Source organism: Antedon bifida, chromosome 5, assembly GCF_963402885.1.
Source record: "Antedon bifida chromosome 5, ecAntBifi1.1, whole genome shotgun sequence".
Taxonomy (NCBI): domain Eukaryota; kingdom Metazoa; phylum Echinodermata; class Crinoidea; order Comatulida; family Antedonidae; genus Antedon; species Antedon bifida.
Genome location: NC_136230.1, coordinates 25,850,272 through 25,866,778, shown reverse-complemented (window position 1 = coordinate 25,866,778; position 16,507 = coordinate 25,850,272). Strand labels below are relative to the sequence as shown.

The 16,507-nt window shown below is 33.6% G+C and overlaps 1 protein-coding gene across 2 annotated transcripts; it reads left to right on the top strand.

The window, feature by feature from the left end:
- Positions 1-31: 31 nt before the first annotated feature.
- LOC144841849 (uncharacterized) lies at positions 32-16,312 on the top strand. 2 transcript variants are annotated; one of them, XM_078698110.1, is made up of 9 exons: positions 32-195; positions 1,058-1,105; positions 3,708-3,764; positions 3,965-4,027; positions 4,522-4,575; positions 4,810-4,893; positions 5,509-5,630; positions 7,725-7,865; positions 9,301-16,312. In XM_078698110.1, the coding sequence occupies exons 2-9, from the start codon at positions 1,081-1,083 to the stop codon at positions 9,505-9,507; spliced, it is 753 nt and encodes a 250-aa protein (XP_078554236.1). In that variant the 5' UTR covers positions 32-195; positions 1,058-1,080; the 3' UTR covers positions 9,508-16,312. The 2 variants fall into 2 exon arrangements, with proteins under 2 accessions (XP_078554236.1, XP_078554235.1); XM_078698109.1 differs by having other exon boundaries at positions 4,807-4,893.
- The last annotated feature ends 195 nt before the right edge of the window (positions 16,313-16,507 follow it).

Sequence of the window (16,507 nt, the reverse complement as noted above, 5' to 3'; positions counted from 1 at the left end):
ACCTTATTGACCCAGCATCTAAAAACTCGGTAAATGATGCGAATTGAGAAAAGAAGCACAGGAAGCAGGTGAAATTCCAGCACTGGAAAGATAAGAATACTGAATATTTATCTCATTAATTACAAGTTTTATAAATTCAGGATTTAAACCCACTTGTGCAGACAAGTTGGGCAAGAAATTGATCTTTTATCAGTTGTAAGTGTATTTTTAATTAGTTCATGGAAAAAGATAAAAATTTAATGATGTTGAGATGACCTCGTCCTCGGTATTCACCTTTTTTTCTTCTCTCCACTCCCTTCAACGTCTCGCTCCATTAGGCTGTGGTCCCACATCTTCTTCCCGGCGGGTTGCACTCTTTGGGTGTTAATTACCCATCATGGTTAAATGGAAAAGACGAATATGATGGGCTCTCACGTCTCATAGGCCTAACCACCACAACGTATAATTAGGCTTAGGCTAGGCCTATTCTATTCGGAGTCCTTCTATTCAAGTGGGTTTCAAGTTACTGACTCTTCTTAATTAAGCCTAGCTAGGCTTAGCCCCTTGTATGTAGTAGGCCTAGCTAGCCCTAGTCTATTTATAGTTCACTAAAGCTAGGCTTAGACCTTATACTTAGGCCTGATGTCTGTTGAGAATTAATAATTAATGTTAAATTAAAAGGAACTAGGCCTATCCCAAAAATGTTTGACGTTTTGCAATTGTCTTTCTGTTTTTTTTTGGCAGAATCCGATAATACAAATTGAGGAAAACCTGATATTTTTTGCTGCAAATTTACGATTCTTTCATTTGTTTTAGCCTTCACAATCGATTGAAAGTGGGTGAATCACACAGAAGAAAAATCTGTGTGCAATGCATGTATTTATACTTATAGCGGGCCGCTTAAATTACTAGAATCGACTTATACCAGGCTATTTCACATTTGTACCGTTTACAGACAAAAATAATTATTGCAATAGGCCCATATTGTATAATTTTACATAAAATGCATTTTTTTACCTTAAATTAGATCGAAAAAACGTAGAGAACATGTCTTTAAGCATTATTTTTCTTTTTACAGAAAGTACTTGCAAAGTTTTAAATATGAATCCTGTTTACTATCCAAAAGGTATGTATCAAAATTATATTAATCAAATATTTTTGTTGTACTTTTTTATCACAATATATACATACACAGGACTGTATATATAGGACTTCATTTTACCAAAAAAAATGTAGGCCGAATTGTAATTTAAAGCAAAAAATTTTATTAGTGAAAATATTATTTTGTCTGTTTTTTTTTTCTACGCAAGTGATTATGTTTGTTAAAACTACAAATTGGCATATTCAAAGTCTGATTTTATTAATCTTCATTTTTCATGTTTTTGGGGGATAATACATCTTTAAAGTAAAATCAATATTTGTTGTTGTTTTTTTTTGGATAACTTTATCAAAATTACAGAATGACTTATTCAGAGTTCATCTTTATTCATGTGGGTTCACTTCAATATCATGTCGTAAAAATATTTTATTATACAATAAAACACTTTTGTACTGTAGATACTGTAATGTATACACTTCAGTGCACAAAAGTTAGTTTCCAGAAGGAGTGTGTGCTACGTTTTCAGTGAAGGATTTGTTTTAGGTTTTCAGTGATCATAGTTTGATGAATTGCCCTACACATTTTATTTAGTGTAGCTTGCTTGGTATAATTTATTACTTTCATTGATCAATTTGTAAGTAGTAGATGATGATCAATAAAATGTATTGATTTTTTGACTAGATTTGCTCACTTGAGTTAAATCCATTAAGATGTGTTTAAAGAGCCAACTGTCAAAGTGTCAGTCTGGTCCTGTTCACATCATAATTTAATATCAATTATATCATATCAATCACATACATGTCAATTAATATATCTATGTAAACATACTGTACTTAATATTCGTCATTTATTGCACTACACTCAATAATTATGTCATTGGTGTAGAACCAAAGAGAAATACAGATTAGCTAGAGGGTAGACTCCTTCCTTGGAAGTAATTCTAACAGTAATACAAAGTGCATATCAATCACTGTACATCATGTCAATTTATATTAGCCTGTATGTAAACATACTGTATTCTACTCTTCATTTATTGCACTGCACTCAATAATGATGTCATTAGTGCAGAACCAACATATGTAATTATATAGTTTGGCTAGAGGGCGTACTCCTTCCTTGGAAGTAATTCCAACAGTAATACAAGTGCATGTATGTATACATAGTCATACAGTATTCTACTCTTCATTTATTGCACTGCACTCATTAATGATGTCATTAGTGCAGAACCAAAATATGTAATTATATAGATTGGCTAGAGGGTGGAATCCTTCTAACAGGATGAAAACCATCTGTAAATATGGCTGATGTAGCCTACTGTAAATATGTTCAAAAATATTATTTAGTATAAAATGAAGCAGTATAGCCATCTACTATCTAAACTTGTTTTTAAGGATGGTGTAAAATATAAAATTAAAACTAAAGAGTTAGTCAATAATAATAATAATATAATAATAATAATATAATAATAATAATAATGTAATATATATATACAGTATATGAATACATTGACTTGCACTGATGAAGGGCTAGTGTTGCCTGAAAGCTCTGCTAATTTTTCTGGCTGTTTACTTTATCGTTTTGATTTAGCTTTTCGCTTCTTTTTTTTTTGTATCTCTATTGAGATCCAGCCACTGATACCCACAGCATTGTCATTTTTTTCAGTAATTTGCCTTTGGATTTATATATATGAATACAGGTACAGTACAGTAAATGTACAGTATTGTGATTTATGGTCATTGACATCAATGATGTTTATGAGTGGGGACACACATTACTTATGAATGTGCACTAAATAATATTATGGATACTTACAGCACATACAAAATTAACTCATAAATATTTTTATTCTAATTTGTCATTGGATATCTGTTTAGGAATTTGAAGTATTCACACTGATATCATGTGAAGAATTATTAAATTATTGTTTTAATTTGGTTTAGAATTATGTTACAATATTTGGAAGGCTTTGAAATTGCCAAAACATTTCACATTGATACCATACTATGGAAAGCAAAAAGTAATTAACAATTTAAAAGGCCTAATTTCTGCTATTCAGGCCTGTAATAAGTCAGTGGTCTGAGGTTCGGGACTCATCTTATTTTAGGCTGGGTTAGCTAAAATATAAGGAAGCTAGACCGATGGCTAGTGCATGGGTTGGTTAACAAGGTAACTAAATATAGCCTACATTCGCTACAAAGAGAGCCTAGAAACTTGTTTAGGAATTGTACAAGACTATCAATTTAATAAAACAAGGGTAAATTTATTTCAATATAGTACTTTGTATTTTTTATGCTTCGTATTAATTGTATGGCATTTGATGAAATAAATTTTGAATTTGTTGATTTATAATACTGAAATAATGTTTTTATCAAAAGTTAATGAATCGGGCTGGTAATACAGTATGTTGTGATTTTCATGAAACGCAGAAGGAGACAAATATGTTTGATTTGAATTGTTGCTAGTACAAATTGAGTCTGGGCTAGTAAATATTTTATCCCATAGCCCTGTTGTTGTTATACTCAATCTGTTCCATTACTGTATACCTGCTTTGAAAATGAACAAGTTTTGAAAGTGAGCATGTACAGTAGACCAAAATGTGACGATAAATATATATATTTGTTTTCTTTAGGTGATCCACGAAATCCAGCAATTCCATTGGCTGCTCATGCTGTTTATCCTCCAACAGGTAAAAACATCAGTTGTTTTTATGGGAAGAGATAAGAAAGTCTTCCCCACTCTTTGTGAATGTCCACCTACTGGTGGAAAATGTCTTGTACAGTAGTCCCTTTTCCATGAAAAAGAACCCCAATCCCCTCCCTATTTTTAAAACCCATTTGAAGTGGAGCTTGACTTTCTTTAAGATTAATAAGTAAATATTTTTTTCAGATGCTGCGGGTTGGCACCCAGCAAGAGGAGCAGTCTTCAAAACTGCTGCAATCAATCAAACAGGTAGGTTTTATTTTAAATTTGTACCCATCAGTTTCAATAGACAGAACTACTACAGTTACATACAGTAGCCAACTGTTGCCAGTCGGTTTGAATAACGGAATACACACAAATGTTCATAACAATCAAATGTTTATTAGTTCACAAAATAACATGGCTGGCGATATTTCTTTTCGTACATAAGTTGGGGACCCCTCATCGTCACAAAATAAACATGAATATTCAGTAGTCATATCCATAAGGTGTGACGTAAGAATTGATCTAACTACAATTCACTAATGCAAATGGTTTCTGTCGAGCTGTCTGTAGTCGAATGGATTACTGTATGAACTCTACATGTCGACGTATCGGGTTCGAATCCTGTGAGCAACTTCTTTTTACTCTATAGTGAGAGAGATTATTTAGAGGGTTAGCTTTAGTTATCTTTCACATAATGTAACTTATGTACAAAAAGAAAAATCGCACATGGCTGTGATGACTATTTTTTTTTTATCTAGATCCAAGAACTCCTGCCGTACCCTTGCCAGCACATGCTGTATATCCTCCATCAGGTAATAAGGTTTTCAGATTTATATATCTGTATCATATGTACTGTATTCATAATTAAAAAAACCAACAGAGTGTATACACACATATTGAACAAGGATATATAGCTGTAGTAAACTAAATTTTATTTTCAATTAGTATTTTTTTATGGATTTTTAGGTTATTCATAATGTTGAGCTACATTTATGTGACAATATTTTTTTATCACTACTGTATCTAATATTTTAATTTGTTAGCAGTTGGTCCGTCATATCAAAACAATGGTTCTCATGGCTATAATGCGTTCCCACAACATGCTGTTGCGTATCCAGCACCTGCTCCACGTAAGAACATTAAATATTATGATTGATGTATAGTTAGTACTCTACTAGGCCTACTATTATAAATGCATGTTCTTGCCGTGTTTGATTTCTTCGTTTTTACAGTAAAAAAATTGTAAAAATATGCAATGCTTGGTTGAATTTGTTGTCTTCGTTGTTAATTATTCTTCCTTGTTAAGATAATAAATATTAAAACACATTAAAAATACCTTTCCAAAAACTACAACTCTCTTCTACAGGGGCGGATCTAGCATTATAGATTAGGAGGAATAAATATTTCCTAAATGATAAAATGATCTGTCGGGTTGCAGAAAAATTATTTTATTTAAAAAGATATATTCAATTTTAGGGGGTGCTAAAGCCTGTTTAGCCCCACCTTAATCCATGCCTGACCTATGGCAATATCCAGAATTCAGCATCACAACGCTGACATATTCATATGTCTAATTCCATGTAAAATTCAACCAATCAAATTTCATTTTTACCATGTTGCTTAAAATGACAATAAATATCATATCGATAAGCAGTGGTTGGTATCACTGAAATATTCGTTCTATATCCCAGTAAGTGTTAATTTGTTTACATTGTTTTTCAACATCGATAACTTTTTTTGCACAGGTCAAGTAACAGCACCAGGTTCCGGGGGTCAGCTGGCCTACCCCTATGGATCATACACCACCACTGCAGGCATGGTGCACACCCCGGCACCTGCATATCCACCCAATCCAACTTATACACAGGTAAAAATATTGTATTCATTCTTAAGCTATGTCTACACTATTAAACTTTATGACACAAAAAAGGGGGTATGGACATGATGATGTCATATCACTACCATATTTGTGCATATCATTTTTTTTTGTCACATAAAGTTTGATAGTGTAGACAGAGCTTTAAAGATTGCAAGATACTTCCTAAATATTATATAAACCCGGACCTTTCCTTCTACAAATTGCACTCCGAAACATATTCGGATGTGCTGTAGGTGTGCTGTATTTTCTATTAAAGATGTATTGTCCCCCTGAAAAATATTTTTTTTACATTTTTTTTTGTTGACTATGCCATTTTAGGCTATGTTCAGACCCATGGCGTTAGACCGTTTTAGCGTACAACGTTACTAGCAAGGTCACATTACAAACCGCAGAGAAAAAAATGAGGTGTTCAGACCCATAGCGTACGATTATCGTTACAACGGAAGTGCGTCACTCAGGTTGTTTCTAGTTGCATATTCATGTGCTCTTACCCACGTGTTTTCATCATTATTTCCACTGTATATAGGCCTAGATCTCAGCCCTACAATTATGACCAAATTTGCCGTAAATAAAACATACCTCAGCATTTATTTAAGAAAAATACAGTAAAGCCAAATTTCTGTTTCTTTTGTTTTATTTTGTAGTAAAAAAAACATTTTCCCCAGGCTCTTGTGTTACGAAAATAAAGCAGGCCTCCTAATAATGATCATGGAGGAAGATGGAGATTGTGTTAACCAGTCAGTTAAAAAACCCTTAACTTGCTAATAAAAATGACACAGCTCCCCTTGTTTGTTTACTGAATTTTTTAGGAGTTAGGGGGTTTTCAGCATTAAACTTGTCCAGTCTAGTCTGCCTTGTATATATGAATGAGTGACTTGATGTCCCACCACGCTAGTTTTTAGCTTGAATGTAATGCGTGAATGGCTCTTAGCTAGGCCTAAAAGGGGACGGGATCGTAGTCACTATGTTTAAATACAAGGTGCATTTATTTATTTCATTTGTTAGAAAATATAATAGTAATCAATTGATACATGTAGTATGTAGCCTATTTTTTTTAACAGTTGTATTTGTAGCCTAGTTAGGCCTTAAATTATTCTGGCCTTTTTGTTGTTGAAATCCACCTCTCACACATTGACGATACAATATGTCAGCCTAGGTCAAACCTTGTTTCGCGTCATAACAGGAAACGTTCTGATTGGATACAACGTTGACTTACAGTAGCGTCGTACGCTAAAACGGTACTATCAACCGTTTCCCACTACAACGCGTTGTACGCTAATCCCCAACTGTTCAGACACACATTCTTTTAGCGTCGTACGCTAAAACGGTCTAACGCCATGGGTCTGAACAGGGCCTTAATGTCACATAATAATTATTGACTTTGACCAAAAATTGGATTGGAAAAAAATTTATTTACCTGAAAAAACTGGAATTTAAAGCAAAAAATGGTCAAATTGGCTGCCAGCCAATGGATTTTTGGTTGAATTTAACCATTTATCATGTTATTTTGTAAGTGAAAACATTATTTTTTTCCGTTTTTTTTTCTACGGAAGTGATTCACTTTATTAAAACTAAAAAATAACCTATTCAAAGTCTGATTTAATTAATCTTCATTTTTTATGTTTTTGGGGGACAATACATCTTTAAAGTTTACCAAATTAAAGCAGGCTGTAAATCAACACACCTGTGGTCTTTTAGAAGAAGTGCGATCACTCACTTCTCATATGACATGACTTTTAAACCTCTAAATAATCGCTCATATTTATTTTAAAAAAAACACAACAACATTGACAGATTTCGAATGCTGGACTACCAACTGGAAAGCTGAACGCTATTTCAGAACTGACATGCAGAAAACATTTTGACATAACCCATTTGATTTAGGTCCATGCTTACATAGCCCCCTCTATAAGATCTTAATTTATGCCATAATTAAGATCATGCATTATTCATGATATCTGCCTAGGAAGGAAGCATTTGTTTTTTTCAAGTGCTCTTATGCAGGTTCTGTGCACCTCTTCTACACATGTCATAGAGTTAGGCTACCTATCATGTCAGTATATTTGTTGTGTATATTTATAGGCCAGTGCTGCTTCATACATGCAGGCTGCAGCGTATGCCCACTCCTTGTCCGGCTCACAGATTGTACACAGTACGACAGTGTTACAGCAGCAGCAACCTTATCACACAGTCTACCTTCCAGAACAATCCCCAGTTCATGGTGTAAGTATTATTAAACATGTTTGTCACACTAATCATTTACCGTATATTTCGGTGTATAAGTCGCACCTGTGTATAAGACGAACCCCCTAAGTTGGAGTAAAATATCGGTATTTTTTATATCGTCGATGTATAAGACGCACTTTATATTTCATCAAAACAAGGTTTTTTTAAATTGTAATCAATATTATTGTAATGATATATTTTGTTATATCTACAACGGCGTCCTTTATTTAGGTTTTTTCTTACCTAGGCTCGGCCGCGCCCAGCCTCAACAAGTTCTTTCTAACATGTTATTCATGAGTTTCGCACCCGCAACATCGAGTGCATGACCATGTGTGTAACACGCACGTGTGTGGGCTAGTCTCGCTCGATCATTTCGAGAGGGCGCACGTTTTCACGGACAATCGTATTCGATTAGTATCTATGTATCCGAGAAGTGTGTACGCTAGGTCCATGCTATAATCAACTGGAGAATATACTAGTCGAATACCGTACACCATGTGGCCGCCAAGAAGGGCTTGCGCTTGGGGTACGGCGGTCGGCGATCGTGCGTATAACTATAAATAAATACTATTTCAATCGTAATCGTTTACAAATGAAATGTTATCGGAGCGCCTAAAACAGCTCCATAATGAACAAATCTTTTCATCATATTTAGTATAACATCATGCTAAAATGCCTTGAAAACTAGACAGAAGCAGGTTGCCGTTATGTTACGGTTAGTACACTGTAGCTAGGCCTAGCCTACTCAGGCCTAGCCAACGAGGTGACGATATGTACAATCTGTGTGGTGAGGCATTTATGTTTGGTGTATAAGACGCACCCTTAGTTTAGAGGTCAAATTTGCGTGTCAAAAGTGCGACTTATACACCGAAATATACGGTATATAGAAAGTAAATGTTGTTAGAAGTGGTTTGCAGCTAATGCATGGTTCCCACACAACGACGTAATGCAACTTAAGGGATTTGACCAATCACAAGCGATTAATTATTTGAACTGTCACTTGTCATTGGTCAACTCGCTTGTGTTGCGTCATGTCCTTGTGTTGCATCCTAGTGGGAACCAAGCTTTAGAATATTTGATATTAGCTTGCTATTTGATTATAGTGCGAGCATATCTAAAAACTACAGTGGGCCAGCCAATTTCTTTTCTCTTTGACTTGTGGGCTAGTCAACAATACTACACCTGAAAACCAGAAACTGTTACAAAATTGAATTTTCTTAAAGCATTTTCTCCTTTTTATTAAAAAAAAAAATGTTTGACCATCTCAAGGTTGCCTGGATTGAATTGAGTGTAACCGTTTATTTTATAAGCATAAATACTATTTTTTGTTTGGACTATTATTACAGTTAGGTAGCTTTCCCTGTAAGGTCATTGAATATGTGTATTACAGTAGTATATTTTTCAATAATAAATTCTTTTTAACAATCTCCAGATGGCATCACAAGTCCCAGTCTCAGCATCCACAGTACCAGCTAATGTTTCACCGTACGGAAACAGACAGCTTCCTCCGACAGCGATCGCTGCTGGAGCTGCAGTTGGGGTAGCTACAGCAGGAATCAGTCCTTACGGAAGTGCTGGCTTACCCCCAGGCTGGGCCTACCGTTACCCACAAGCTCAGTATCATCCTCCACCCCAATAGATGAGGTGTTCTCTGTGTGTCTTCCAAATTTATTCATGTGTTACCCCCCAGCATTGTACAGGCTTACTGCTTGTAGCTGGCTATGCATGTCTGTAGCATAGAGTGGACCTATTTCGGTGGAAAGCTATTTATGAACTGATTTCTAGGTTCTCAAAATATTAGATACCTGATACATCCATTGCTTAGGCAGTTGAAAGATAAAGCTGTATAGAGATTTTGTCAAAGTGCGAACAACAACTATGTTGTTTACCATGGTAGGATACCATACCATAGGTATGTTACCATACCATAGGTAGGTTACTATTATTAACTCTTATTTCGTAAAATGTGGGTTGCAACCTATGTTTTTAAGCTGTAACCCATATTTTGGGTTGCGAAATTGACAGTACTTTGCTGTTTCAGATTTTGTGTTCGTTTGGACTGTTAGCATGGTTTCAGCCCTGTTGCCTGTTAACGTGATTCTAGCCCTGTTGACTGTTGAAATGGTTATAGCCCTGATAACACTTTATTGTAAGGATGGATTTCAGACCTTGCATCCTTTTTAGTTTTTAGATAACATGGTCCAAATTGTCATTTGGTCACATTCTGTAGATGCATAAACATCTAAAAAAACTAGTTGGTATATTAATGGACCAGTCAAATTGCATTTACGTTATTGATCATCTTCCATTATTTCTGAAATGCTATTTGTATGAGAAATTTAAATTATTTAGTTGAATAGTACTGTTCTAGCATAGTTAGTTTCCATTAAATCGCTCTGTTGTCTATGCGTATGCGTACTACAAGTACAAGCATTACAATAAGACTGTATTGATCTCCAAAGTCTATTGTACGGTATTAACCATTGGGACTTAATAGTGGTGGGTACGCAGTTAAACATATTTCAACTGTGCATTTGAATTTTTAATGCTTTTTTGGGTAATCATACACTGTTTATTGTAGTGAATGTTTTATAAGCTTCTACATTAAACAAGCTAAATCAATTGTAGTAAAACTATTTAGTTACTGCAGTACCTGCAGTAGAGTACTTTTGACATTGTCCCTGAAGAAATCATAACTGCAAATATCTTCAGTTTATTTGCCTATCCCATGCTGCCATTCATAAAATCCCATCTATCATATTTTATTTTTTCTTTTTATAAGCTTTTTCTAATTCAGATAAACTATTTATTCAACTTTTACATTACAAGAGAGAGGTTAGATTTGCTATGATGAGTAAGGCACGCAGATATACTTTGCTATGCTGGAGTGAGTGTATTGTTAATGTAGAAATTACAGAGCTTGTGTATATGTATGTGTGTAGCTTGGAATTTTTATTTAATATATTATTATTATTATTCTAACCAGGGTAAAAAAATAGAAACGCATCAAAACTTTAATTGGGCTATAATAATATTATCATACAGACTCGGGTATAAGCCCATGCTACAAAATGAGCCATATAGGTCAAACCATTGCTAGGTATCTTGTATTATAGTGGACTATAGTATTTCTACGGCCACACCAAGCTTTTGGTTCTCGGGAATAAGCCCAGTCATCAAACTTTGTACCCGAGTCGGTATGATGAAAGCATAATATAGTTACATTCTGAAAGTGGGTATATTCTTTATAGCTATTTAAATATACTGTGTACTTATGTTTTTATTTGTTTTTTTATTGTATACTTATTTTAATAGCCAGAATGGTGCATGTTGTGCAATCTAATAGCCTTTGTTTCACCTTTAGTAGATCCAAATAAAAAAATAAATTTATTAATTATTATTATTAGACAGCTTTTTTTAGAGATGTATCATATATAATAATATAACAGCTCTACTGTTTTGTGATGGTTTTTGATACTTTCACCTTCCACAGCATGTCTACAAATTGATAAAATCATATATCACATACAATATAATTATTAATACTATAATCAATATTATTCATACTTAAATTGATTAAAACTGTAATGCTGTTCTACAAAAAAATAATAGTTAGGAGAAATTCTCTCAGATTTGTTTGGTTTTTTTTTTGTTTTTTTTTTAAAGGAAAGCGAAGTTAATTTAGGTTTAGGATATGGAGAACGTATTTATTATTATATTATAACAAAATATAGTCAGCGTAATGTATGTATCCAAAACCAGTTATTCACTTTAAAATCTTCCTAATATTAATACCTTGATATACTTAATAAATATTTAATTCAAAGTATTATCTCAATTAGTACTAGTAAAAAAAATGTAATGAAAAAAAACCTGTATTCATTCCACAGGGAAGAGTGAAATTACAAAATTAATTTTACTCTTCCCAATTCCACACATTAAATAGAATAGGCTGAACTAGGTTTAGTTTCATATTCATTATTATAAATGAACAACTCAGTAAACATACAAACAAAACATAAAGTGCTCAGAAACTGAACAACATACTTTGTTCAGAGGGCGTGGTATTATTATTTCGGCCAAATATTGAAAATACCAATAATAACTCAAGGTTGTTAAGCTTTTGAGAATATAACCCATATATCGATGAATTGGTATGGTCTGTTTCTATATAGCTATTTGTAAAAGAAAAAAATGATAACTTGAACATTTTGAACATTATCGTACAAACAAACATTCAAAGTAATATACTTAGCTAAATGCTTTGAGTAATTTTGCCAAGTTATAATAATCATAAAAGTAAACATAATATCCATTTCATTGTAAAGCCAAATTATTTTCCTCTTTTGTTAGGATTTAGTTAATGTTTAGTGTTCAACGAGTGTCGATTATCATAGTCGATATAATGCAGCTCAGTTTTATAATTTATTACATCATTCAACTCTTCCAGTTTCTTTTAAATATAGTGTGAAACCACCTTTATTTCTCCTTTCCTCCTTCCAATATTATAGTCTATTAGTTGCAATGTAGAAATGTGTTAGAACAAACTCTGGTATGCTTAATTTCAGCATACAATTCCCTTATTAGTATTTTTTCTTAAAATAAAACAGTATTAAAAAAAACTTTTATAGAATTTTAGACAATCCACTGTGTAGTTTTTGTTTTGCCTTGTAGATCAGCTCAGACTGTATTTGTGTTTGTATCATTGTTTTTATATTTTAAAAAACTGCTGTCATCCATTCCATAGTGCCAAGAAGTAATTATTAAAAAAATCATTAGGAACCTATAGTAACTATATGTGTAGGTACCAACGTCATTTTATGATAACATCAATCTTAATAATAATATCAATGATAATGATATCTATGCCTATCATTCAATGTTCTGATGATAAAAGCAATTCAAGTTCATCTAATTTTTATATCCGATTAAAATCTGAAATGTATGGTATAGATATTTTCTATTTTCCAGTATTACCCTGGTAAAAATATACTATTCATTTTATGTTAAAGTAAACTGCTTTGATATTTAGAACAAATCAAAATTATTGCATAATAATAAAAAGAAAATAATTGTATATGACTGACTTAGCCCTTGTTATGGAATCTTTAGGTACAACTTTTTGAAGTGTTCACCTCTAATGGAGATGTCATAGACATGTTTACATTTGATAAATAGATTTTCTTGGACTTGATTATATCTGGACACAGTTTTAGCTTTAGGTCAATTTCTGGACATTTTTTAAAATTATTTTTTTCCCTGTCAAGTAACAATGTCACTATTGGATGCATGTAGGTTTATGTACTTAAATGTTGTAGTCTTGTAATAAAATCTATAAAAATGTTAGAATTTGACATTATCCATTAATATTTTATTATACTTCCACCATGCCAGTAATTAAATCACATCTAAAATATGGACGTTTCAAATATTGAATTTCCTTTATACCATAGAACTCCTCATTTGGATCACCTCTATTCAGAAAACAACCCTATTCAGGGGACACCCTGGCCCTATTAAGGGGGTCACCCCTATTCAGGAGACAACCCTATTCAGGAGACAACCCTATTCAGGAGACAATCCTATTCAGGAGACAATCCTATTCAGGGGACACCCTGTCCCTATTAAGGGGTCACCCCTATTCAGCGGACATCCCTATTCAGGAGACAACCCTATTCAGGAGACAACCCTATTCAGGAAACAACCCTATTCAGGGGACACCCTAGCCCTATTAAAGGGTCACCCCTATTCAGGAGACAACCCTATTCAGGAGACAACCCTATTCAGGAGACAACCCTATTCAGGAGACAACCCTATTCAGGAGACAACACTATTCAGGAAACAACCCTATTCAGGGGACACCCCTATTTAGAGGACACTTTCTTGTGGATCGAAAGACAAACAATATACACTATGTTTTAGCACTTACAGCCAACTGCCATTAAGGGGACACTTTGTTCGGTCCTGAAGGCGTCCCATTTCACCCAGTTCTACTGTGTTTCAGTTTGCCACTTGCCAATTTTAGGTTTGTTTATTGTAGTTTATATTCCGGTTAAATTATTTTTATACATTATGTTGAAGCCCACCTTTTTGTTTTTTTATTTCTAGTCTATTTTAATTTATTTCATGATGCTGATGGTGCATAGGTTTCATTGTTGTGTTCCAAATGTGTGTGTTGCTTAGCAACAAATACCAATTGTTGTCTTTAAAAAAGGACATAGTAGTTTTAGTGTGTGTGTAGTAAATTGTTTTTACCAGAACAAAATCAGATAATTTTTTAAGCAAGTTTAAAAAACATGATTAACTTGTATTGAAAATTGATATCCTTGTAGTATTTTTAATGGAGGCAGAAAATGGATACCGAATTGGTAAATCATCCGCATATATATACGGTTTAATTTGTAAAAGTATAAACATAACTCCAAGTATAATCTTCCTATGTAGGTCAAACAATATGACCTATACCAGTGGTGTAGCTTGTAAACATACAGTAATATTTAGTTTAGTTATACAAAAATATATTCATTTACTAATAAGATATATACAGTAATTAGTACAGATATCACCTGTGTTTTGCGATATCACCTGTGATAATTTTCCAAATCACCTGTGATCTTCCATATCGCCTGTAATTTGCGATATCACCCATGATTGTGATTTGCTATATCGACTGTGATTTGGGATATCACATGTGATCTGCGATATCACCTGTGATTTGCAATATCACCTGTAATTTGTGATATCACCTGTGATTTACAATATCACATGTGATCTGCGATATCACCTGTGTTTTGCGATATCACCTGTGATTTGCAATATCACATTGTGGTATCACCTGTGATTTGCGATATCACATTGCGATATCACCTGTGATTTTCTATATCAAATTGCAATATGACCCGTGATTTGCGATATCACCTGCAATTTGCAATATCACCTGTGATTTGCGATATCACATTGCGAAATCACCTCCGATTTGCAATATCACCTGGGACATCTGTGATTTGCAATATCACATGTGATTTGCAATATCACCTGTGATTTGTGATATCACATGTGATTTGCAATATCACCTGTGATTTGTGATATCACATGTGATTTGCGATATCACCTGTGATTTGCAATATCACCTGTGATTTGCGATATCACCTGTGTTGCGATATAATCTGTGATTTACAATCATATCACATCCGATGTAAAGATATGTATCACCTGTGATTTAAGATAACACATCCCAAACGTGAATAAAAGAGTTATAGTAATAACAGTTGAAAATAATTATTATTAAGCAATTTATGTTCCATATTATTCCAATTATGATTGTAGTATCTTTGTATTATGAGTAAAGACCTAGGATAATAAGTAAAGAATTTCTCATTGTAAAGTTTTAGATGTTCGGTTTGAGTTATTCAACTAAGGGTGTTGTGCCTTAAGATACATTTGGTTTAGCAATAAATTACATAGTAAAGATTATAACCATGTTTTGTAACTATGACCTGATATGCAAATGATATGCAAATCACATCATAGTCCTACAGTAATAAAGTATCCATTATTAGTACATTAGTATGAAATGCAATCAAATATTATATCGTGCCACGATTTTAATGTTTCTTTAATATATAAAACAAAACTAATATTCGTACTTCTGTACTCGATTATAATACGGTATGTAAACAGAAGAGTTTGGCTTGTATTCTAAAAGGAGACTAAGTTAAGTTCTCGACTAAAGTTACTCGTCTTTTGGAGTAAAGTTAGTCCACTGTTGGTACCCTATTGAGGACTAGGCCATTGGTGGTTCCAGGGAAGAGTTAAATTACACTTCCCTGGTGGTGGTACATATTTACGTTTCACGTGCTCACTTTCTCTATACTGTATTTTATTATTAAACATATTAGTTCCTCATAAATGTATTAGTCTAAGGATATGTCTAAAGCCTGTTTTTCATTAGCGAACATATTCACGGGAATCGAACATTCCTGAGTTCTGATTGGTTGCGAATCTGTCACGTCACAAAAAGTAGATTAAAATATTAATACGCATGCGCATTATACTCAACATTTTTCAATTCGCCAGGTGGAAAACGGGCTTAAAAGCAGTTTCGTTATTGTTTAAGAAGCCCGTATTGTAAACTTATGGTTTTTCTTCCAACAAGATCATACCGCTGTCACGCCCGTGACAACATTGACTTTAATACTGTATTAAGAAAGAGAGTGTTATCTCGCCCGTTCCTTTAGTGATTAATACTGTGAGGATACAGTAAATAATATTTTGTGAGTTTTACAATTTTTTTAGTTCAGACATACGGTATGTGTTTTCTGAATTTTGAGATCATGTGTTTATTGACGTTAGCTGATGAATGTGCCGAGAATGTATTTAGATTCTACTACCGATACAAGGGTGATGTAACGTTATTTTGAATAAAGTTATAAATCTCGCTTTTCCGTATTTGTTTCTGTTCTTTGACTGTCTGACGTGTTTATAAGTATAAACCCGGCCGTACATCATCATACCCCACGGTTCTTAAGTTGTCTACACTATCAAACTTTATAATGTGATGTGCCCATATATGGACATGATGTCATATCACTACCATATTTGGGTACATCACACTTTTTTTGTCTAGTTTGATAGAGTGT